Raw genomic sequence first — 25,916 nt, 5'->3', positions numbered from 1 at the left:
ACAATACCTAACAATAAACTAGAACAATTAGAACAATGTAGTGCATTAAAAGTATGTGAATGACTCTGGGGCCATTATTTGGTAAAATTAGGGTCACTGACTCCAGCATGGGGACAGTGCCACAGCTTCATCTGATAACCCAGACAGCGACCTCGTGACGAAGGGGCAGGAGTGTGCACAGCGTGAAGACATTGAACAAAAAGGTGCTGCATGTCCTGCAAGGGATAGAGCTGGGCGGTGTGTGATTTCATCATGTTACTCAGAACAGCTCGCAATTTAGAACGTAGGAAGTGTTCATTTGTGGAGTTTTCCAATAGTTTTGGACTTTGGTTGACCATGAGTAACTGAAACTGCAGAAAATGAAACCGCAAATAAGATGCGGGGGACTACAGTAGCACTTATTTAAAAGAAAAGAAAGGAGTGGAAGGAGAGAAGAAAGGAGAGCAGAGGGGAAGAGGCGGAGGAGGCAGTAAGGAAAGAAGAACGGCAGAGGGGTGGGGAGGACAGGAAGGAGGAAGGAGGAGCAGGAAGGGAGATATGGGAAGCAATATTCTGTAAACAACCAAGTGTAGGCAAAAATCTCACACAGTGTGAGATATCATTATGACACTATGTCATGCGGCATGTCCTGCGGGGTCTCTGCTCCCGCTCCCCACATAAGACCGCAGGATATGATGAGGCCGAAAAGGAACACCCACGGAGCCATAGATGGGGGAGTCATACTGCTATATTCTCGCTGGTGGCACTGTAGTCTCACTGGAGGCTGGATCCACACTGTCCGCAACCCGCCATCCTAACTGCAATCCGCGCTTGCCAGCTCAGCGACCATCTCCTTGCTAGCCCCCATTTGCTGCTAGCGTAGCCACAGGAGTTATGTCAGTGGCCAATGGCTCACTGGTTACAGCTGACGGCAAACCAGCCGCAGCTGACGGCCATCCAATCACAGTTGATGGCCATTTACTACCTGAGCCAGCACCTTTCCACGTGAGGCTGAGAGCCTGGAAACTGCACTCCTGGCTCTGTCCCCACACACTAGGAACATGTTTGATTTTTGCCAAATTCACCCTCACTTCAGGAAACAGGAATATGTTTTGAGTATATCTACAGACTAATACATGTTTGTTTTTTTTAAAGTCATGGGCATTTAGAAAAAAATGAAAATAATCCTATTTCTTTATCCTTGTTAACTTTTCTTTTGATTGATAATACTGCTTCATTTCTGGTTTTGTTGTAATATGATCCCGAACTGAGCTCCTTCATTCCTATTCAGCGAAGAAAATATCTGACAGTTGAAAATAATATCTGAGATTTTTGTTCTCACCTCTCTGCCTCATAAAGTAGCATAATTGTCGGTATTATCTCTGCTGTCTCATTAGAGTAGAAATAGCGTGACTAAGAGACTTTTTTTCTGCCTAACATGTATAATAAAGAGACTCTCAGAATTGGTGTCACGCTTCTGATTTTCCACTTGGCACTGATGGGTTCCTCCAGAGCCTGGTGGTCTGTGTCCCCCTTGCCCTTCATGCCCTCCCTTATCCCTGTGTCTTTTTACTCATTCCACAGACTTTTATATTGGACACTGGGCATGTTGTTGGGAAAAACATCTCTTAAGGACTCGGGCAGCATGGAATGTAATGCGGTGTACAGGGCTGTCCAATCAGTGGACTCAGGGCTACAGTAGAGACATTCTGTGTAAGTCGCTAAAGCAACACACCTGTTGCTGCTCCGAGGTCAAGGAACGCTGAACAACTGTGTGTGCATCTCTGTGTGTGTGATCTGAGTAGTGGAGTGGAAGGACAGGGATTCTCCAGGTAGACAAGATGGCACGGAGGGGGGTGTGGAAATAAGAAGGAACGTGGCATGTATATAAAACGACTGGAGCCAGGAACGTGTATTCGGGGTAGAGGGGCACATCAGAACCGCTCAGATTTGGAGAGAACCTGAGAACATTATCAACAGGAGCACGTTAGAGGAAGCCTTCCGGGAGAACCCTCCTCATCCCCGCATACGAGTACAGCCACTCTGAGTGGTACAGGAAAAATAGCAGAAGTGGGGGTTTGAAGTGGGCATGTGCATGAGCCTGAACACTGCCTGGCCCACTCGTGGAATGCGGGGACACCTTGAGCTTCCATGATTAGAAACAAGACTTGAAGGGCAGAAGCCTGAGGTAGGTTGAATCCAGAGCAAAGGAAAATGGGTCAGACCACAGGGTCCCCTGTTGGTGACCTGGCTTTGGTGCCAAGTGGCCATCCCACCTACTTCATTTCCCTGGTGGGTTATTCACTCTCTTAAATATTCATCATACCTTTTCTTGCATCACATCTCAAATATCTCCTTCCTCTAGACTCATAGTCCGTTACCTTGTTTCCCATTTCACTAAAACAAGAGAAACTATTAGAAGACAACTTCCACATGCCTCTATCATGACCCCTAAATGCCGACCTCCATTTATACCTCCATTATAATTTATCTTTTATTTTATTTTTTCTAACCGTAGCCTCTCACTTGTTCACTAGATCCTATTTCCTCTCACCAACTCAAGAATATTGATTTAGCGATGTTTCCCTCTTACTTCTGCTGTATCACTTTTTTCTCTGTACAGTATGATTCTCATCAGTATGAAAATGTTATGTAATATATATCTCATCTTTTAAAAAAACTTTCCCTTTAACCTCACATTCTCTTCTCGCTATAGTCGCCCTCCCCTTATTTATGGAGGATACTTTCCAAGATCACCAGTGGATGCCTGAAACCGAGAGTAGGAGCGAACCCTATACTTGTATGTACTATGATTTTTTCTACACATAAAGGAAGCACTTCACGGCTTCTCTTTGGCATATCAAAATTGCCAGCATCACTAATCTTTTGCTTTGAAGCCATTCATGTAAATAAGGGTTACTTGCACACAAGCACTGAGATACAGCGACAGTGGATCTGATAACTGAGATGGCTACTAAGCGACTAACGAGCGGGAACATTTGCATCATGGTGACACTGGACAAAGGGATGATTCACGTCCCAGGCGGGATGAAGCAGGATGGTGTAGGTTACATCACACTACTCAGAAAGGCATGCGACTTAAAACACATGAATTGTTTATTTCTGAAATTTTACACTTAATATTTTTGGCCTAAGGTTGACTGCAGATAACTAAAACCACGGACAGCAAAATTTCAAATAATGGGAGGACTACCGTATTTCCCTATTTGTCTGTTATCTTCACAGCAGAACTTCTGGAGTTATCTGTCTTGCTGATTCCAATTTCTCTCCTCCTAGTCTCTCTTGATCCCATTCCAATCTTGTGTCCCCACTACTCCACTGAGACAGCTCTCTGAAAGGCCTTCAGTAACCTCTGATTGGCAAAATCAATGTGTCACTTCTCAAGCTTCATCTTACTTATGCTCTCTGCAGCATTCGCATGGCTAATGTGATCAACTTCTTGAAGCCCTTTCGATCCAGGGATAAGTCATGATATTTGTATTTTCTCTTCTTCTTTATCTGCATGCACTCCATAAGTGAGGCATCCAGACATGTGACTTTAAAAGCAATCTAGATGCTGGTGACTCCCAAATGTGTACCTCCAATCAGGATTCTCCCTCGATATCCAGATACCTATACGCAGCCACCTTCTGAAACTGAACTTGAACATCCATGAAGTATCTCAAAGTTGCCAGGCCAAAACATTTTCAACCCAATCTTTCACACCTCCAGTATTCTATGTTACCGTAAATGATGACTGTATTTTCCTGGTTGCTTGGACCAATTCTTGAAGTCATATACGATTAATATATTTTTCTCACGTTCCACATCTGTTCAGACTAACTTTAAATCTGGCAGCTTTCCTCCCCTGCTGCATCTTTGCTCTATCCTCTCTTGCCTAGGTTACTGCTATAGAACCCTGACTGTTGTTGCTTGCATGCTTACCTCCTGCAGTATAATCTCCATACAACACCTAGAGTGATCTCCTTTATAACGTGAGATGTCTGACCTAAGTACCCCAATGCCTTCCCGTTCCATTCAGAGTGAAACCCAAAGTCCTTAATCTGACCCAAAAGATGCCACTTAGCCTGGCCCACAGCCATTTTCTGTCATCTCCTACAACTCACTCACTCTTCTCTGGCTGCACTTTCTGTTCCTTAAATATACAAATGCTATACTGTTCATGGCCGGGTTTTTAGACCAGACACTTCCTCAGCTAAAAATGTTGTTTCTCAAGTGACCACCTACAAACCTTCTTAGGTATGTACTGGAACATCACCTTAAAGAAGAGGCCTTGTTTGACTACCTTATCAGTAGTACCCATCCACAGCACATATAACATGTTTTTTTCCCCGTAACACTCATCAACATATGATATATTATGCACATTTATACCAATTTGTTTATTTTGTTCCTTTTCTGCCTGAATAGCTTATAGCCATCATTGTTCCGAGTTATCCCAAGCACCTAAAACAATGCCTGACATATAATATGAACTCAATAACTATCATATTCTTTCAAATATAAAACACCAAAGATTATAAGACCCACCCTTATTTTATGTATCACTATGGAAAAAGTATGCCAATTATATTATCATACAAAGTTTCCTGTAACCACTTAAAAATTTTTGTATGTATTGAAAGGCTCAGGCTTGCTTGTCATGGGTTATTGTATATCAATTTTATGCATGCATAAAACAGAAAATATAAATAAAATAAGCTAAGGAATTGCTAAAACTTTCACACATACAGAGTTCAACTCTTGTGAATCAACCTTTTTCTTTTTTCACAGAAGATTATTTCACTTGCCATCGGGAGTGTTAGTGATACAGATTTCTTCGTTGAAGAGTATACTGGTTTCGACTTCAAGATTTTCTTCTAAACCACTGACACATATTCTACAAGTTTTGTGCTGGTTGGTGCTTACTTTATCTTCCAGAAGGCATTCATAGTGAGTTTCTAGACAGCACCCAGGACTCATGTTCCTTTTTCAAATGATTCAAAAATGTTTCTTGACCGAAACATTGAAGAGTTGCAATTAAAATGAAATATAATCAAACTCAGGATGTGAGGCACTATCATTGCACATAATGTCAATGGAAGTGAAGAAAACATGAGTATCTACGACCAAAGCTGTGTGCATGCAGCCAATGGTGACTACCTCAGTGTCATGACCTGGCAGCAAACAATGAATGATGCCATCCAATATAAGATGTCATAATAGCAACAGAATATACTTCAAGTTCAGAACTGTGAAAATATGTGCACCTTTTGAATGAATTAATCAACAGTCAATAAGTGAATGGTTCAACTGTTCTAAACAAGCCGGCTGGGAGTAATCTCCTGGTGAGCTGTGAGTCTCACTGGTGGAGGTGGTGACCCCCCACCAATCTGAGGTGATCAAACCAGAACTACATCTCTCTCTCCATTGATTTTTATCTCTTTGATTCCAGCAATCATTCCTTGATTTAATGACTATTACTAAAGTTTAGAAACTTTCTGAAGGAGAATAAAAAAAAAAAACCTAAAAGGAAGGCCAAAACTGTCATTGGGGTCCCTATAGACCAATTAATGAAAAGCAATTCACACTAAAGTACGTGTAGGTTCAATAAAAATGTATTGAACTTTAAAGTTAATGGAGCAAAAATTAAGATCAGAGTTTCCATTTCTTGATAAGAACAGTTTCCTAAGTCATTTAATTAATGCTTTATCCTAGGGGGAAAAATTAGTCCCAGTATTATACTAGCAAGAGATTTACCAAATTAGACACAGGAAAAAAAAAATTAAAAAAGGCACTAAGTTCCTAAAAGGCTTTGTCTTAGCATTACTTCTCTGGAATCACAGGATGAAGTTGTATAGACGTATTATATCTAAACATCACCTATTTCCCTGATACAAATTTTCAAGGAGGATGCCTTTCTTTTTCCCTCTACAACTAAAACTCAAGTGAACATTACGATTTAACTATTTTTGACACCAAAAACTTCATTTATTCTCCATGATGCTTTCAATCATTTGGCAAATACTGTGCTAAGAGCTAGAGAAATAGACATAACTAAAACATAATCCCTGCCCTTAGTAAACTCATAGGGTACTTGGAGATACAGATGACGGGTGATTACGATGTAATATAAGTATTGTTCATAGGAAGAGATTTATTTAGTGCGTGGGTATTAAAATCACAGAAGGGATTAAGAAAATAGGTTAAATTATGACTGCAATTTAAAAAGTCATACTAATGCTAACTCCAAATTTCCATGGCTTAACATAATAAAGGTTTATCTCTCACTCCAGCCAAGTCTGAGGTGGGTCTGGGCAAATCACCAGGGTAACTGGACTCAGAAACATAGGCTGCTGTGAATGGCGCCTCAGATTTCAGTACTAGACCACTTCAGTTGCCACAGCAGCAAAAAGGGTCGGGAAATTCTGTCACAGTCATCCTCTGGACTGAAATGGGCCCCCTACCACCCCCACATTCACGTGTTGAAGCCTCAACCTCCAATGTCACTATATTTGGACATAGGGCCTTTCTGGAGGTAATTAAAGCTAAATGAGGTCATAAAAGTGGGGCTCTGACCCAACAGGATTGGTGTTCTTGTAAGAAAAGATACCAGAGAATGTGATTCTTCTCCCTCCTTTCCACCAGGTGAGAATGCAGTGAAAAGGCCGCTGTCTGCAGGCCAGCAAAGGAAACTTATCAGCCCCTGGCAGCTTGTTCTTGAGTTCCCAGCCTCCAGAACTGTGAAGCAGAACACAAGTTCATTTCTGTTGTTTAAGTCACCCAGTCTGTGGCATTTTGCTAGGGTAGCCCAAGGTGACTAATACAAGACGTTTAAATCATTTGGCACAGAGGCCATGCACGTTACTTCCATTTGCAGCCCATTTTGCAGGAAACTCTCACGTGGCCCCACCGAACGGCAAGGGGGCAGGTAAATCTGGGGGAGTAGGTAGGATATTTGGGAAGCATGACTGTCATCACCTCTGGTCAGCAAAGATCGCTTTTCTTCCTTCTTCCTACACACGCAATGGTTCCCTGAGGGAGATAATCCCAAAAGCTAGCCATCTAGCCACTGACTCTAGCTCCATCTAGGTGACATGCTGCAGCATCTACATCAGTTCCAGATAGGGTTCCAAAAGAATGATCTAGAAGGAAATTTCCTTTCCCTACCTACCCCAACCCAATGAAGAGTGGCTGAAGAGGAACAGAAAGCCTACCACCAAAGCAAACGCTCCCTTTCAAGCAAAGAAGGAACAGGAATAGGTGGCAGGCAGGACTGGCCCACGTAATGCTGAAACGCCCACAGATAGCCTGTGGGTCCTTACTCTGAGGGCACTGATCCTTGACCCTTCTGCTCCTCTTAAGGTCGAGTTGGCTATCCCACGTCCCTCTTGGCTCTGCCCTCTGCCCTCTGGGTTGATTCTCCTTTCCCATTATCCCCCTTGGCCATATCTGAAGTGGGCACTGGGAATATGTTCTGCTTGAGGCTCAGCATATGTTTTAGCCCACATGCTGTCCTGCGAAGTTTATGTGAGAGAGCTGATTACTCTAAGTCTTAAAAAGTCACAAACATCTTTGGTTTAGGGTTCTTTTCCCCTCATAAACAGCTGTCAAAATATTACTAGGTGGCTTACATATTTAACTCCAGTTGATCCTATGGACCAAAGGTCATCTTTGGAGTGTTTTTTGACATACTTCTCAGATTTATTGTAATATTTTGTTTCCTCTTCCCCCAAAACTCTTTCTTTTGATTGACAAGTGCTACCTTGACTTTATAAAGTTCTGAGGAGTACATTCAATCAAGTCCTTACCATGAGTCATTTTTATCTAATTAAGATCATACCAGGCACCATGCCCTTAAATTGAGGTTTACCTTGAGATATTTGAATCAGTTGAGCGGTTTTAGCAACAGGTGTGGAGACTAGGCAGGTAATCTGCTTTTTTCCTTGAAGTTGTTTTAACTTGCTTTTTGTCACTCAAAGAATTTCTTTATTTTTTTTCCTACTTTTTGGTGACTCAACATAATAATCTTTACCAATTTTGCAAGGTTTTGAATTTTTCCAATCCCTTTCATTTTGGCATGCAAGTTCTCAATTTTTTTCCTTTTTAGTAGTACCTTTCCACCCAACACACACTATTACCATTTTGCTTTCTAACTTCTTCCCCTGGATGTTATTGGGAAATACAATTAAGAAACTATTTTCCCAATCCACAAATCCACTCCATAAAGATCGTAGAGAAAGAAAACATTCTTATTATTGAATATGGATTAAAGGCGAATGTCAGGCCCATCACAGGTGATCTGCTAGGAGATTTGAAATATGGAAAATCTCACCCTTTTGATAGTTAAGCAGGTATAAGCCACCACCTCTATTTTCTCAAGATAAACAATAACTGGTCTCAAATAAGGGACTTGACAGCACATGTCACACAGAGCTCATCTGAGATTCAGCTGGGAATTGGGATGACCATCTGTGTGAGCTAAGTGGTTTTATCCAGAGGAAAACCAAACTTCTCACCTCTTTATGACAGGAAGTAGTTTGCAATTTGGAGCAAGGGATCCACTGAAGTTAGGTCCCCCCCCCACCTACTGGAAACTGGGAGTTAAGGGTCTCTCTCTCTAAAGGTTACATTTCAAAGAGGTGGCTTCCTGAGTCCTTGAGAAAAGCTTTCTTGGGTCTTAAAGCTGACAAAAGATCTATTTAGTCCTCAAAATAATTTATATATACTTCAAAGGTGTTAAGCCATATTTAGGCCAGGAGCAGAAACCTTATCTTAAAAGCCATCTTGTCTTGATCCTGTCTTGTTTTATCTCCTAGGGGCCTGTATCAGTGGACCTGGGGCCAGGGCGTGGAGCTGGAGGGCGTAGTCATGCCCTGAAACCCTGTGTCAATGAAAACCCCCTGAAGCATCGAAGGAGGAACAGCCTCGAAGGAGGAACAGCCTCGGTTACCCCCTCCTATAAAACTCCACACTCTTCTTTGCTTGGAGAGGTTATGGTCTTTTCTAGCCTGACTTCCCCCAGCTCAAACGCACCAAATAAATTCCAATAGACCAATTTTGGTCTCCCGTGACTCATTCCTCCAGTGGTGCCTAACAAAAGGGAGGAGAAAATACTTACAATTTTAAGTTTTCTAAAGTTAATTCTCTGAAAAAGGGAGGATACAGCAAGTTTCTCCCTCCCCATTTTCAACAGGGAGGATTAAGCCTCATTTTGTAATCTGTATTTCTTTCAACCTAGAAGCTATGTAGACATGCAACCAGCCGACCACGTTATCACCTTTCACTAAGAGGCAAGAGTCTCCTGAAAGGTCTCTCTACTGCCTCACCCATTCTTCCAGCTGCAAACTGCTTTCCTTTATCCCTACCATTTCAGTGCTACAAATGGAAGGGCTGTTTATTTATTTATTCCTGCAGCATTCCTCTTACTAGCAATTTCTATCAGGATCAAAGAGACTTATCTTTAAATAACAAACAAAATCTTAGTGGTTTAATGCCACAGGAATATCTCTGTCATGGTGGTTGGCTTGGTTCTGGGTAATTATCCTGGGCGATTAGGACAATACTTGCATGAAAAAAATAATGCATTAATTTAGGATTACATCACTTCTGTTCATAGCCCTTTGTTGGAACGAGTCACGTGGTCCCCCACATTGCACTGGGTGTGGGGAAATGGAGGGGAGCACGAGAGGTTTGGAGAGCAGTACTGTGTAGGCAGAAGAGCCCTGAATCCAATTTTAGGGACTAGGAAAGGTTTACTGAAGGAGAGAATCTGCAACCTGAATCATAAAAGATAAGCTGAAATTATTCAAGTTAGAATGGGAGGGTGGTGGGGTGAGGCAGGGCATTGGGATGGATGGACCGCATGGGCAAAGTGTTGATGTGCTTTATTCGTTTGTTTTGCTGCTGGAGTTTTAGAATTAGAAGCAGGAAGTAGGCAGAGTTTATTGGAAAGGCAGATAAAGATCAAAACCAGGAGTGTTTTTAAAGCCATGCCAAACAAACAAACAAACAAACAAACAAACAAACAAACAAACACAAACTCGATCTTTATCTTATGGGCAGGAGGGAGTTGTTTATAACACAGGCAAGTAAACATAAAATTTTATCTAGTGCTATTGTGGAAGATATCTTACTAATGAATCTGTTACTCAGTAATTTCAAATAAATAGAGTAGCTAGGTGTCTTAATCTGTTTAAGCTGCTGTAACAGAATAGCATAGACGGGTAGCTTATAAACAACAGAAATGCGTTTCTCATGGGGGCTGGAAGTTCAAGGTCATGGCCCTGGCAGGTCTGGTGTCTGGTGAGAGCTTCCTGGCTCACAGGTGCTGTCTTTTCACTGCGTCCTCACCTGGTGGAAGGGGCAGGGGCTCTCTCAGACCTCTTTTTTCAGGGTACTAATCCCTTTCATGAGGGCTGCACCTCCACGACCTAATCACCTCCCAGTGGCCACACTTCTTAATACAATCACCTGGGGGGGTAGGTTTTCAACACGAATATTGGTGGGGGACACAAACATTCAGATCATAGAACTACCGCCCTGTTCTCTGAACAACAAAGGTGTGACTAAAACACTGGGGAATGAACCAGACACCTGAGACCCGACTTGTGCTTCTACCAGCCACTTTCCATTTGACCTCAGGTACACCTTCTTAACCTTCTGGGACTTGATTTTCTCATTCATGCAAACTTGATAAAAATGTTTTCTGCTATGTCTAACTTCAGTGCCGATATGAAGATAAAATGAAATAATGTAGTTTGCAAAAGGGCTGAAAGCTATTAGATATAACACATTTATGTATGAGAGATGATTAAATTCAGCAAACACTTATTTTTGCATGTACAGCCCTGGACAACATTTTTAGGGGTCAAAAATGTTCTCTTGCTTCGAAGAAATCAATATTCTTCCATGAAAAAAGGTGAAACACCAGGGTGTGATTTTGTAGTATCAGCTGCAGATTGTAATTACAAAATAGATATTGTATTTTGTACAGTCACATTCAAAGGGACTCTTTTTGGGGAAGTAGTCACCCAACCCCTGACAAACACCATTCTAGTTTCTGCCTCTATTATTTTGACTATTCTTAGTATGTCATGTAAGTAATATGATACAGCATTTGTCCTTTGTGACAGGCTTATTTCACTCAGCATAACGTCCTCCAGGTTCACACGTTTTGTAGCAGGTGTCAGAAGGTCCTTCCTTTTTAAGATTGAATAATGCTCCATTATACCATGTTTCTTTGAAAATAAGACCTAGCCGGACAATCAGCTCTAATGTGTCTTTTGGAGCAAAAATTAATATAAGACCTGGTATATTATATTATATTATATTATATTATATTATATCATATCATATCATATCATATTATACCCAGTCTTATATTATAGTAAAATAAGACTGGGTCTTACATTAATTTTTGCTCCAAAAGACACATTAGAGCTGATTGTCCAGCTAGGTCTTATTTTCAAGGAAACACGGTATAATGAAGCATTATTCAATCTTACAAAGGAAGGACATTCTACGGTATATACATCACATTTTAAAAATCCTTTCATCCTTGGACACTTGGGTTGCTTTCATGTCTTAGTCACTGTGAATAATGCTGCCATGACCATGAGTGTAACAAATATCTCTTTGAGACCTTTCAATTCTTTTGGGTGTATTCCCAGAAGTGGAATTGCTTCATCAGATGGTAATCTTATTTTTAATTTTCTTGAGAAACCACTATACTGTTTTCCACAGGGACTCTACCTTTTTACACTTCTACCAAAAGTGCACAAGGATTCCAATTTCTTCACATCCTCACCAACATTTAATATTTTCTGCTTTTTTTTTTTTTTGATAGTAGCCTTTCCAATGAATAGTGTAGGGTAGTGTGATTTGAATTTCCCTAAGGATTAGTGATGTTGAACATCTTTTCATGTATTTATTGACCATTTGTATCTCTTTAGAGAAACGTCTATTCAAGCCCTTTGCTTATTTTTCAATTGGGTGATTCATTTTTTTATTGTTGAATTTTAGAAATTCTCTTTATGTTGTGAATATTAATCCCTTATAGGACATATGATTTGTAAATATTTTCTCCCATTCACGAATTGCCTTTTTAACCTGTTGATACGGTCGTTTGATGCATAAATTCTTTAAATTTTCATTAAGTCCAATTTTTTTCTTTTGTTGACTATGTCTTTTATGTCATATCCAAGAGACCATTGCCAAATCCAAAGTTGTGAAGCTTTACCTTGTTTTCTTCTAATAACTTTATAGTTTTAGGTGGTACATTTAGGTTTTTAATTGAGTTAAGTTTTGCATATGGTGATAGACAGGTATGGAGACAACCTTATTCTTTTGCATGTGGATCTCCAGTTCATCCAGCACCATTTGTTGAAAAGACTATCCTTTCCCCATTGAATGGTTGTAGCATCCTTGTCAAAAGTCAATTGATCATATATGAAAACTCCTTTTTAAAAATGTATTTTTAAGTTAAAAATTTACATATAGTAACATTCACTCTTTGTGTTATACAGTTCTCTGGGTTTTGACAAATGTATAAAATTTCATATCCGCCACCATAATCAAGATAAAAAGGAGTTCCATTATCCTCCCAATTTTCTTTATGTTGCTGCTTGTAGTCAGTTCCTCTCCACACCCCACCGTTGGGCAATCATTGGTCTATTTTCTATCCGTATAGTTTTGTGTTTTTTCTTCCCCCAGAATTTAATATAAATGGAATCATAGAGTATGTTGTCTTTTGGATCTGACCTGGCTTTTTTCACTTAGAACAATGCATTTGCGATACATCCATCTTGTTGTACGTATCAGTCATTTGTTCCTTTTTATCGCTGAGTAACACTCTGGATTTACCAGTTTGTTTATCCACACACCATTTGGTGTGTCCAGTATTGACAATGATGATAAAATGGTTATAAACATTCATGTGCAGGTTTTTAAATGAACATATCTTTTTATTTTTCTTGAGGAAATACTTAAGAGTAGGATTGCTGGGTCAAAGGTTAAGTGTATGTTTAAGTTTTAAAAATGCCAAGATTTCTTTCCAAAATGGCTCTATCACTTGGTATTCCCACCAAAATTATGTGAGAGTTCCATTTGCTGCACATCCTTGTCAGCACTTTTTATTGCCAGATTTTCCTTTTTAATTTTAGCCATTATAATAGGGATATAGTTATAATAGTTATACAGTATCTCATTGTGGGTTTAATTTGCATTTCCTTAATGACTAATTAAGTTTGGAATCTTTTAGTGTGATGATTGGTCAACCATATATCTTTTTTGGTGAGGTATCAGATCTTTTACCTATTTTTAAAACGGGGTTGTATTTTTTCTTACTGTTAAGTTTTGAAGTTCTGTATATATTTTGGATACCAGTGCTTTGAGAAATATGTGACTTTCAAATACTTTCTCCAGATCTGTCTCTTGTCTGTTCATCCCCTTAAAAATGTCTTTTGTAGAACCAAGTTTTTAATTTTGATCCAATCCTATATGTCATTTTTTTTTCCTTTTTGTATCATGCTTTGATATCCCATTGCCTTACCTTTCATTTTTAACTAATTAAAACTCATGCATTAGAGAAGGAAGGATTTCTCTCTGTATATGTGAACAAAAAAGGTTTAAGGAAAAATTAAGCCTATGTATGACATCACAGAATCCTTTATTATAGACTAACAGGTGTGACTGAAAAACACGGTGAATATTTACATAAAAAAAATTATTACAGTAAAGGATACATTGCCATTAATTCCCCTCAAAACACTCCCCCTCGCTTCAAACACACTTATCCCATCGTTTTTGCCACTTTCTGAAGCAGTTCTGGAAGTCCTCTTTCGTGAATGTCTTTACTTCATCCTCCATCATGACAACACTCCATGTCACACATCCCTTCTGGTACAGCAATTTCTATGAAATAAAAACATTATGGCTTGTCTTCATCCACCTTATTCACTGGATCTGGTACCACACGACTCCTGGCTCTTCCCCAAAGTCAAAATGACCATGAAAGGAAAACGTTTTGAATGAATTCAGGACCTTGCGGCATCTTCAACAGTGCAACTAAAGACACTCACAAAAGAGTACTTACAGAACTGCTTCAGAAAGTGGCAAGAATGATGGGATAAGTGTGTCCAAAGTGAGGGGGATTATTTTGAGGGGGAATTAATGGCAATGTGTCTTTTACTGTAATACATTTCTTTTTATATTTAAACATTCACTGTATTTCCTGATCTCATCTCGTATATGGCTACTTCCGTTAACCATTTTCCCATAGGAACTGTAGTGAGATATTTAAGTATTGCTTTACATTCCCAGTTGTTAAAAATCTGTAACCAGTTTTTCCCGGGGCTTCTAAATAGAGACAATGCCATTAAAGTTAGTAAGATGCATATTTTAAGCATCAATTTTGTCATATTAAATATTGTGCTGAATAGGGAGGTTACGTATTGAACACTAATTTTATAAAAATGGATTTTGGGCTTGCTTGAATTCTGTTATGCAGGCATTTGAACTTATCCTGATTTTTGTTTACAATATTTATGAGATTATATGTGAAAATGCCACATCAGCAGTTAAAAAAAGTCGTTTTGTCTTTTGCAGGATAAATTGCACATAATCATGAATCCTATGACTTCCTCTGCAGGTATAGGTATCTTTTTTTGATTTTTTTGAGGATCTAAGCTTGCTTAGCAAATTGGTTATTTTTCTCTCTAAAAATGAAAACTTGCCATCGTTGGTAAAAGAGCCATTGCTCTAAGCTGGCGTGGAACTATGAATTCATCTCCCAAAAGCCATGCCCCCCTGAGGTCAGGACCCGGGCAAGCTTCCTGTTCTTGTTTTCCTTTTGTCCTCACTCTTGGCGTGTGCTCCCTGAGGCTTATGGGGTGTGATTACAATCGTGAGTACGTATGAGGTGTGTTCCTCCAGAAAGAATGATCTAGACCTTTTCCTAATGTTATTTTTATATTTTGGTGCTTCAGTAGAATTTAACAATGCAATTGAAAAACAGCCTTTCAGCGAAAAAAATATTTTGACATCCAATTTGAATACATTTCAGTACATTTAGTACTACACATACATGGCTAAAAATTTCTACCAAATGATATACCTGTGCAAAGAGATTTTATTTCTCTGGATCAAGCATAGACAAAGCTTTCTGCCCTTGGCTCCTTTAAACAAGATTGAGATTGTCTGGAACTTGTAACATAGATGCACAAAATAATGGTCAATATCCCAATTATTAAAGGGCAAAGGACACCCAAAATTCAGAGAAGGAATGAAATACAAGCAAACAGTATATACAGGGACAACTCTCAAACTATAAAGAGAAAGGAACAAACAAAAGAGAAAAAAATCAGATATCAGAGTCTTCTATCAAAACAGAAACATCTTAAATCATCATTTTAATGCTTGTATTTATGGGGTGAAGAAGAGCCATCTCTATATCAATAGAGGGTGTATGAATTGATGTTTCTTTGAAAACGATTTACTGTATTGTAAAGAACCTTGATAATGTTCACGTTCTTTGACCCAGTAATTCCTCTTTAAAGAGGCTCGGCTAAGAAAATAACCAAAGGTTAGCCCATGTTTTCACAGATGATCAGTGTGCCTTTATTTATAATAGTTCATTTTGGAAACATCTTCATGTCAAATTAATGATGGCACCCCCATATCTAATACAGCCATTAGACTCTTGAGTTTAAAGGACTCAGAGATTACTGATCAATACAATATTAAGTGAAAATATAGAGGATAAACATCTTTATTTATTGATTTTAAAATATAATGGAAAAAAGCACACCAAAATATTAAAAATTCTTATCTCAAGATGGAGAAATGCTGAGGGATTTTAAGCTTTTCTTTTCAACTTCTCCCTCAAAAGTCTGTATAACTTTTTAATCTGACAATATAAGGTATTAAAAAATCTCAACACTATGGGAAAATGGAGATTTACAAAGAAAAATCGTAAAGTGCAAAATCTGCCTAGGTTACAAAGATAGATTTCTGACCTTATGGGACCTACATAGGAATAAAGGCCTGATATGCATCCCACAGCTTCAAGATCTCTGTTCACAGAATAGTCGGGGCTCTCTTTCCTCCCCGGACCCCATTCCTTTTGGAGGAAGAGTTTTATTGTAAGAGTAACAAATGCCCATTTTCAAAAATTCAAACAGTATAAAAGAATATAACATAAGAATAGCAAATCCCCTCCTACTTTCTTTCCCCACAATTATTTTTACTTCAAATTATTTGGGGGTATAATGTGCATATAAGAATACTAATATTTAGTAAATAATTCCATGCTTTCTGACAAATGTCAGAACACAGAGCGTTTTTCATCACCCCCAAAATTTCACAGGTGCCTCTTTGCGATCCATTCTCTCTCAACCCCCAAATCCAGGAAACCACTGATTTGCTTGCTGTCACTACAAATTAGTTTGGCTTGCTGACAAATTTTCTGCAAATGGAATTATACACATAGCTCAGAATAATGTTTTTAAGATTCCTCTACATTGTGTCACTGCTGGGTAGTATTCTGTTGTATGCTTATAACTATATACTGATTGGTTTATGCACTCATGGATTGACAGCCATTTGGACTGTTCCCATTTTTTGACTGTTACAAATAAAGCAGCTTTGACCCTCCAGGTAAAAAGTTTTTTTTTTTTTAATTTTTAAAATTTAAACTTTTAAAATTTTTAATAATTTTTTAATTTTTCAATTACAGTTGACATACAATATTATATTAGTTTCAGGTGTACAACATAGTGATGTGTAGACATTTATGGACAGAAGGATTTATTAGATATTTATGTAATTTAGGAAGTGATCACCCTGATAAATCCAGTACCCATCTGACACCATACAGTTATTACAATATCATTGATTATGTTCCCTGTGCTATACTTTACATCCCTACGACTGTTTTGTAACTATCAACTTGTACTTCTTAATCCTGTCCCCTTTTCACCCAGCCCCCCAACTGCCCTCCCAGCTGGCAACCATCAAAATGTTCTCTGTAACTTTGAGATTGTTATTGTTGTGTTTGTTTGTTTATTTTGTTCTTTAGATTCCACATATAAGTGACATCATATGGTATTTGTCTTTCTCTGTCTGACTTATTCCACTCTGCATAATACCTTCTTGGTCCATCAATGTTGTTGCAGATGTCAAGGTTTTATTCTTTTTCATTATATTCCATTGTATATTTGTACCCACTTCTTCTTTAACCATTCATCCACTGATGGGCACCCAGGTTCATATCTTGCCTATTATACAGGTACAAGTAATTATATGTTGTCTTGGGGTGGTTGGTGGGTAAATATCTAGGAGTAAAATTGCTCTGTCATATGGTACGCGTACAAATATACCCAAGTATTACTTGAAGTTGTGTTCATTTTCTTTCTTTTTTTTTTAAAAGTTTATTGGGGTGACAATTGTTAGTAAAGTTACATAGGTTTCAGGTGTACAATTCTGTAATACATCATCTATATGCTACATTGTGTGTTCAAGTGGTGTTCCATTCTCCATTCACGTGAATGATGAGAGAGTTGTTCCATCCCCACTTGACCTTGTCAGTTTGTGTGTGTGTGTGTGTGTGTGTGTGTGTAGCAGAGAGATATACTGGTGTCTCTCTGTGGCTTTAATCTATATTTCCTTGTGATTAATGATGTTGAGCATCTTTTCTTGGCTGTACTGTCTATCAATATATCTTCTTTTATAACCTGCCCAATTTTTTTTAAACTTACTTTATTACTGAATTATTTGTCTTCTTATTTTGGATTGTAAGAGTTCTTCACAGATTATGAATATAAGTTCTTTGCCAGTCATGTTTTGTGAATTTTTTCTCCTGTCTATGGCTTGACTTTGCATTTTCTTTAGAAAGTCTTTTGAAGAGCAGAAATTGTGCATTTTGATGAAGCCCAACTCATCAATATTTTTATATATATATATATATATAGATGGTGCTTTTAGTATAGTATTTGACAAATTGTTGCCTATTCCAAGGTTATAAATATTTTCCAAGTTTTCTTCTATAAGTTTTATAGTTTTAGCTTTTATATTTAGGTGTATATACATTGGAGTTATTTGGGGGGGTGGTAAGGGTATGGTGAAGGGTATCTGTCCGCTTTAGCTACTATAACAAAATACCATACATAGGGTGGCTTAAAGAACAGAAGTTTATTTTCGCACAGTTCTGGAGGCTAGAAGTCCAACATCAAGGTGCCAGCATAGTCTGTTTCTGGTGAGGACTCTCTTCCTGGATTGTAGATAACTACCTTCTCCCTGTGTCCTCACATGGCAGAAGACAGAGAGAAAGAGCTTTCTGGTGTGTCTGCTTATAAGGGCATTAATCCCATCAGGAGGGTCCTACCCTTACGACCTGATTTAAACTGAATTATCTTCCAAAGGCCTCATCACCAAATACCATCACATTGGGGGTTAGAGCTTCAACATACGAATTACAGGGCAAGGGGACATGCAATCTGGTACATAACAGTGAGATAAGGGCTGAAGTTCATTTTTCTCTCTCATGGGTATTCAGACATTCTAGCACTGTTTGTTTCTTTCCCACATTGAATCTCCTCAACATATTTAAAAAGTAAATTGGCTATAGATGCAGGTGTCTATTTTTGAACTCTTCATTCTTTTCCATTGATTGTTAGGTTTACCCTTATGTCAATACCACACTGTCTGGATTACTGTAGCTTTATAGCAAGTCTTAAACTTAGGGAGTGAAAATCCATCAGACATGTTCTTTTCCTAATTGTTTAGCTATTTGAGGACTTTTGCAATTTTATATACATTTTAGAATCAACTTGTCATTTACTTCAGAAAAGTCAGTTGCAATTTTTATTGGGCTTGCACTGAATCTGTCAGTTGATTTGGAGAGGATTTTCATCTTAACAATATAGTCTTTCAATTCATGAACATGGTATATATCTCCATTTATTTTGATTTTCAGTTTCTCTCAGTCATGTTTTATGGTTTTAAAGTTACAGCTCTAGTACATATTTTGTTAAATCAACCTATATATTTCATATTTTTGATATTATAAGAGGTATTTAAAATATTTCCCTTCTAATCATTCATAGATTATATATAAAATAAAGTTGATTTTTATATATTGACCTTATATGCTGTAACCTCACTAAATTCACCTGTAAGTTCTAGTAACTTTTGGTTAAGATTCATTTAGATTTTTTCCTTAGTATTTTAAGGGTATAGAAGTTTGATTTTCATTACTTTACATCCTGATTCCCCATGGGCAATAACGTTGGAGTGTGAACTCATTCCAAAGAATCACACATGGTAAAGTAGAGAGTTCTTGTCTATCTGCTGATTCTTCCATGAAATAGGCATCCACTAACTCATAAATTTGGCTTCAAGCACCACTTATTATAAACACAGCCACTCAGTTTTTCCCCTTGCTTGTACTACAAAGTTTTGTTGTACCGGTCCCATTTTCACCTGGCCTCAAATTCCTGACTCATGACAGGTAAGACTGACTTCTGTGTTGACACATTGAGTTTATAATGATCTCTCCAGCATTTGAATACAGGCTTCTCCCAAGCTTTTTGGTTGGTTTCTCTCTCCCTACGTTTCCAGTATTTTGGGCTAAGGCTATATCTTCGCAGAGTTCTTTAGAAAAAGAGATCTTCAGACCTAAGTAGGAAGTTCATTCAGAAACTAGAAAAAGGCAAATTATATATATTCTGATAAAGAGTAGGTAATTGATTCTTAAATGTCCATTATGTGACAATATTGTGACGTATGCTTCTTTGTATTCATTAACTCACTCAACTTCTCCAGGCACATCTAGAAAGTGGAGATTATAACTTTCCTGATGCAAAGAACAAAACTGAAGGCCAGAGGGGTTAAATGGCTAAATTATTAATAGCTGTGATCTGAATCTAGCTTTTTCCAATTCTCAGGGCAAATAGGAGTGGGGGTGTCAAGATAATTTCTAGATATTAAGATACTTGTTTTTTAAAAAGGCTTTCTGGCAAAATTAAAAAAAAAATACCTTCTAAACCAACAAACCAAACAAAAATCAGAAAAAAAACTTGAGGATTATGGACATTATCTGTTCTGATATATTTATATTTTTCATGTTTCTTAAAATTACTAAAAATCATCAAGATCAAAAGACTAATTAATGTGGAATGTCAGATAAACCAAATTGTATGCCAAATAATTTAACGTTTTGATGGAGAATATCAATTTTAAAACCTGTGGAGAGCCAGTATAGTCCCCTTAAAGATTTTGAAGAAACAAGAAATTGGTAAAAACTAACGTGGACAAGTGTAAATGGAGTGAAAATTCTGTATAACCACTATAAAAGAAAATATAACTACTTTTGAAAAATATCCCAAGACACATAATGAAATGAGGGAACAGACAAGGTAGTTAAATTGCTCCACATGAAAATAGGAAAACAGAAGTACCCAGGAGAAAGATCCAGGCAAGGGGATACTGGAGGTAGTTTTGCTAAAATGATGAAAAACAAACCATTCCTTTTTGTATATAATATATACATTAATGTTTAAGGTGAGTAAAAAAAAAATTATCATAAATTTTAGGTGAGTGAATCTCTAAGCTAGAATGCCTTTTGCACAACCATATAATTTTTTTAAATAGTGTGCTTGTCTATAAATATTCATTTTCTCACGAGGATTTTTATTTCCTGAAAGTTATCTAAATGTGATTACTATTACACTGTCAGTATCTAGGCAGACAGAGGTAGACAGCTGAGTGAACCCATAGTCTCTAAGTCAACTTAGGCTTGGAGGCTTTTAGTGAAATCAGTGCTATAGAGACTTTAATATTACCTCAGTGCAAAAAGGTTCCAGACTCATAAAATTACTTCAGTTCAGTTTTTTTTCCCTTAAAAATTTGAAAGACATCTGGCCTACCCTAGATGGATATTATTAGAATCTGACTTTGAATAGGTAATTAACAGTTTTGTAGAAATTTTGTAGAAAGAAGAAAGTTATGAAATTAAAATTGCTATATCAAGTGCAACAAAACTTCACTATAATTACCTTATATATCACAAATTCATTTTCAGAATGTGGCAAATCATGTCTCCATTGTGAAATCTGATATGTTAAACGTCTCTCACATAGAATCCCAACACCAAAGTCTTGTCTTGGATGACACCAATATCACAAAGGGGTCATAGCAGACATTTATGGGTTGTAACCATATGCTGCAATTAAAAAACCTACATATTTGCCTTGACATACTAAGTTTAGAATCTGACTTACACATTTCATAAATTATGGATATGCCAACGTTTCTTCAGTCATTCTGAATTAATATTTATATTTAACTAATGTTATTAATATAAACACATAGATAAATGAATACTGCATTAACTTCTTTCAAATCTAAAAAGCAATCTTTCAACAATTTTATACAAAACTTCTTTAAAAATTGTTTGCATATTTAAAAAAACCTCTCAAAAATAATGCCAGCAAGGATATGTTGAATTTTATGGGAACCCTATTATACCAAAAATACAGTAGGGTAAAACAAAATACAGTATTAAAATAGTATTACAAACTATATTGCATGATTAAAATAATTATGAAACTAGTTGGATGCCAGCCTGACACTGAAATTATTTCGAATAGGGTAATTAACCTGCCATAGAATTAATACAATTTTATTTGATTATCAACAAGAATCTGGAGAAATTCTGTAGTTGGTGAATTCTACCCTTTATAAAAACAATGGTCATCCTGGGTGTTGGTGGACAGAACCTTTCCTTCAGGAGATTAGCTGTCACACACCTTCTCCACGCGGTTGTCACATGTTGAGCTTACCTTCCTGATTCAAAGGTGAACCACGTTGAGTCCCTCCCGTATCTCCTCAGTGAGCTGAGAGGCCACATCACCAGTTTGACCTTGGCATTGTGGATGTCCCAGAGATAGATATTCTCATGAGTGATTTGCATTGTGCATTCACCATAAATATCCAGATTTGGTGTAGGCATAAGATATACATTGAATCGTTCTGCAAAGAAAAAAAGAATGGAGAAAAATAAGTGAAAAGAGGTGTGACTCTTCATGGCAGCACTGTATTAATTTGTATACCTACCTACAGCCTACTATGTGCCTTAGTGTCACTGAAACACACTACAAAACACTACTTTTTTTTTTCCATTTGGTATATGTAAAAAGGAGTTAAAGTATTCTTAATTGTTAATTCACTCACTCATTCTATAACTTTTTGCTGTATGTGCTCTCTATAGTGGGGATTAATGGTTAAATTGCATGATGGAAAGAGAAGGGTAAAAAGCTAAGGGGGTTTCAGCCCAAATGGTGCTTACTGTTTGCTTCTTCACACAACTTAAGTGGAATTCCTTCGAGGAGTGTCTGACTTAATTTAAGCAAGCATTTACTCATTTTCACTTTTGAGTCAAGAAGTATTCAATGCACTCAGACTGGCTCTTAAAACACACTGTATTCATGGTCAAACTCAGCATATAATAATAACAGATATTCATTACTACTTTCTGCAGTACTTCAGACATTGTTTTAGTAAGCAAAATAAAAATACATAGCCGCTTTCATTCCTGGATATTTTATAGCTGAAAATCTGATTACTAGGCAATAATTTCAAACCTTGCTTTATAATGTTTTGTGTATCTCAAAGGCTACCACAAAATTCTGCTGCCCTTGGTTCTCATTTAAATGCATTATGTGCACTTTGTTTTGAAAATAAGGTTAGTTCCTAAGTTCCAGGAATTAAGACCTTGGGATGACCTATAAAGTGTACTATGAAATAGCCCTAGTTCCTAGGACCGTAGTCTTGGTTTATAGTATTTATCATTTTGATAAATAAATATTGGTCAACTTTATGAATAAAATAAATATATGCCCTGATGATTATGGGCTGCAAGATTTGAGGAATTATAAAAAATAATGAGTCATGATAATGAAAAATTAAAGAATTACTAGCAGATACATCTTTGTGAGTTTGAATTTAATTGTGAATAGTGCTTTAAAGGCAATGCTGTTGAATTAATTATTTTAAGAGGCATAATGCTGCAGCTGCAGTTGGAAGAGGATTGATACACTTAGGAATGTACTATCATCCGTCAGAATGCCTCGATTTTAAACACTGGATGCTCACTGCTACTGAGTTGGCATTGTCTGTATAATAGAAAGAATCTTTTCTGTGCCAGGTATTTTGCAGAATAATGATTTGTTGATGCAAAAAAAAAAAAAATCAGATTCCAAATCAGTTAAATTAAATTTAAGATGTCAGCTTGAAATTTAGTAACCATATGGACAATATTCATATTAAAGTGTCTAGATATTTTTGATCAAAATAATCTAACGATTCAATTTTTTACTAGATTATTGACCTATAAAACTAATAAGTATATGGATTTCACATTCATTTTCTAAAGAAAGGACAAAATTAGATAACTTTTATAGCAAGGAAGAAAGACCAATGCCCCATTAATTATCTGCAATAAAAAGCATATATATGTATAATATACTACGTCTGATAAAAAAACACAGTGAATGTTTTTTAAAAAAATATTACAGTAAAAGATACATTGCCATTAATCCCCCTCAAAAAACTCCCCCTCATTTTCAACACACTTATCCCATCACTCTGGCCACTTTCTGAAGTAGTTCTGGACGTCCTCTTTCGTCAGTGTCTTTATTTGCGCTGCCGTGGCTGCCTCGATGTCCTGAATCATTTTGACTTTGGGGAAGAGCCAGAAGTTCCACGGTGCCAGATCCTGTGAATAAGGTGGATGAGGACACACCATAATGTTTTTATTTGACAGAAATTGCCATACCAGAAGCGATGTGTGACACGGAGTGTTGTCATGATGGAGGATGATTTACAGCACACTTTAAAACACACCTTCTCTCAACCATAGCTCACTCCCAACTGACTGCACCAAACAAGTTGCAACTTGTCACACACTGTTACTAAGGTTCCACGTGCCACTTCCCATATTGAAGATCCCTGCCTTTCCGTTGGATGGCACTCAGCAGCAGCATTCACTGTATTTTGTGATCACAACAGAAAGGCTCTGTGTCACACATCACGTCTGGTACAGCAATTTCTGTCAAATTAAAACATTACAGTGTGTCCTCATTCACCTTGTTCACCGGATCTGGCACTGCGACTTCTGGCTCTTCCCCAAAGTCAAAATGATTCAGGACATCGAGGCAGCCCCAACAGAGCAATTAAGGATACTCCCAAAAGAGGACTTCCAGAACTGCTTCAGAAAGTGGCAACAACGATGGAATAAGTGTGTTCAAAGTGAGGGGAGGTATTTTGAGGGGGATTAATGGCAATGTGTCTTTTACTATAATAATTTGTTTTAAATTTAAACATTCACCATATTTTATGGTCACACCTGGTATATTCCATAAACTCTAAAATTCTTATATGCAATCAAGTAAGGAAACAACATTTAGCATTAAATACATCATTCACATTAACACTCCAATTTCTACTGCAATGGGGTGACAAATAGTAAATCAAAGGGGCGTGGTCTCATAAAAGAGTATAAATGAAACTTGGACCCAACAGAGTGACTCAGGAAGATAGAGAATGCCTGAACAGCAGTCTTCTTTTCTTTGGTCAAGACCCTTTTGATGAAGTTCAGCTTTTACAATTGGAACCAGTCATATGTCGACAGTGACATCTAGTCAACATCTGTTGTGCATAAGGAAAGTATTGTTATACAAATGAGGAGTAAAACATTCCTCTGAATTTCTTCCTTTCCATGAATTCCGGAGTCTTAAGATAGCAACTGAAGCATCACTGCCAAAATGCCAAGAAATAACACTTCTCCCAAACTGTTGAAATATATGAACACCATTAACCAATTTTACTGTTGCTGAAAGCTGCATTGACCCTTGATATTCATACCCACAGTTTGGTAATTGAGGGGAAAAAAAGAAAACAAAAAAACAGGTCATCTAAAAAAATAATCCTGATATTGAGTGTCCTTCAGATAGATGGTACATGAAAAGTTACATATAATCTACAGAGTATTACAGAGGACTCAGAAAAAGCATTGTATTTTCCCAGAAATGTCTGTGTTCTCTAATGTTAGCAGATGAAACCTAGCAATAACAAAGACAGAAAAAGTACAATCATCACAGTGGTCACTAGAGAGAGCTGGAAAATAATGAATAAGTGAATTTAATAAGATACACATGACACAGAGTTCTAGATATCAAAATCATTGAGGCACATTTACAAACAAATACAAAGTGATTGAATAAGTTGCCCTAAAGGAGTCCTTCCAGGCCAGCTGTAGGCAACATAAACAGGTGAAATGTACCTATGGTGTCCCTTGCCTCTTGTCCGCTTTCTAATTTACCAGTCTTCACACACTGTGACATAGCAACTCAAGTTAAGCCCTTCTTGTTATGGTTTGGAATGCTGCAATCTTCCTTTTAATGCTATATCTTACATCTTAGGAAAGAAATTATCCTAAGAAATTGTATTCTCAATTTTTAAATATTCAAATCCATCTTCCCTAATGGCTGATTTCCAAGGATTTGAGAATCAATTAAAAACTAGACTAATGTCATCCAGCAGAAAACTAGGCACATAAAGATGAGGACAGCACATCAAGTTATCTAGTAAGTTCTACTTCTTTGAATTCCATTGTAATGGAAGGAAGGTTTCTGCATTTGCTATGAATAAATTATTTTATGCCCTTAGTAATGTAAAACATGCTGCTTTGCTAAATAAAATTCGATGTGTTTCCCATTGCCATAGTTAAAATTGGCTCCACTAAATGACTTTTTCAAATGTTTACCTTTGTGAAATAATTTTATTAGGCAGGTGTTTAAAACCACTCACTAATAATGTCACTTTCTTATTTAAGGAACTGCATTTGGTTTTTCTGCCTAGAGTACTGGTTTTCAGGATTT

The 25,916-nt window shown here is 37.4% G+C and overlaps 1 protein-coding gene across 1 annotated transcript in view; it reads right to left on the bottom strand.

Moving 5' to 3' along the window:
• The window catches only part of DOK6 (docking protein 6), a 289,477-nt gene that overhangs the window by 95,272 nt on the left and 168,289 nt on the right, over positions 1-25,916 (bottom strand). The window contains exon 5 of the mRNA XM_033087784.1: positions 21,819-22,008. Coding sequence (XP_032943675.1) covers positions 21,819-22,008 — 190 coding nt within the window. The remainder of the gene's footprint in view (positions 1-21,818; positions 22,009-25,916) is intronic.

The sequence above is a fragment of the Rhinolophus ferrumequinum genome, chromosome 19, assembly GCF_004115265.2.
Source record: "Rhinolophus ferrumequinum isolate MPI-CBG mRhiFer1 chromosome 19, mRhiFer1_v1.p, whole genome shotgun sequence".
NCBI classification, from domain to species: domain Eukaryota; kingdom Metazoa; phylum Chordata; class Mammalia; order Chiroptera; family Rhinolophidae; genus Rhinolophus; species Rhinolophus ferrumequinum.
This window is presented reverse-complemented; position numbering and strand designations above follow the sequence as displayed.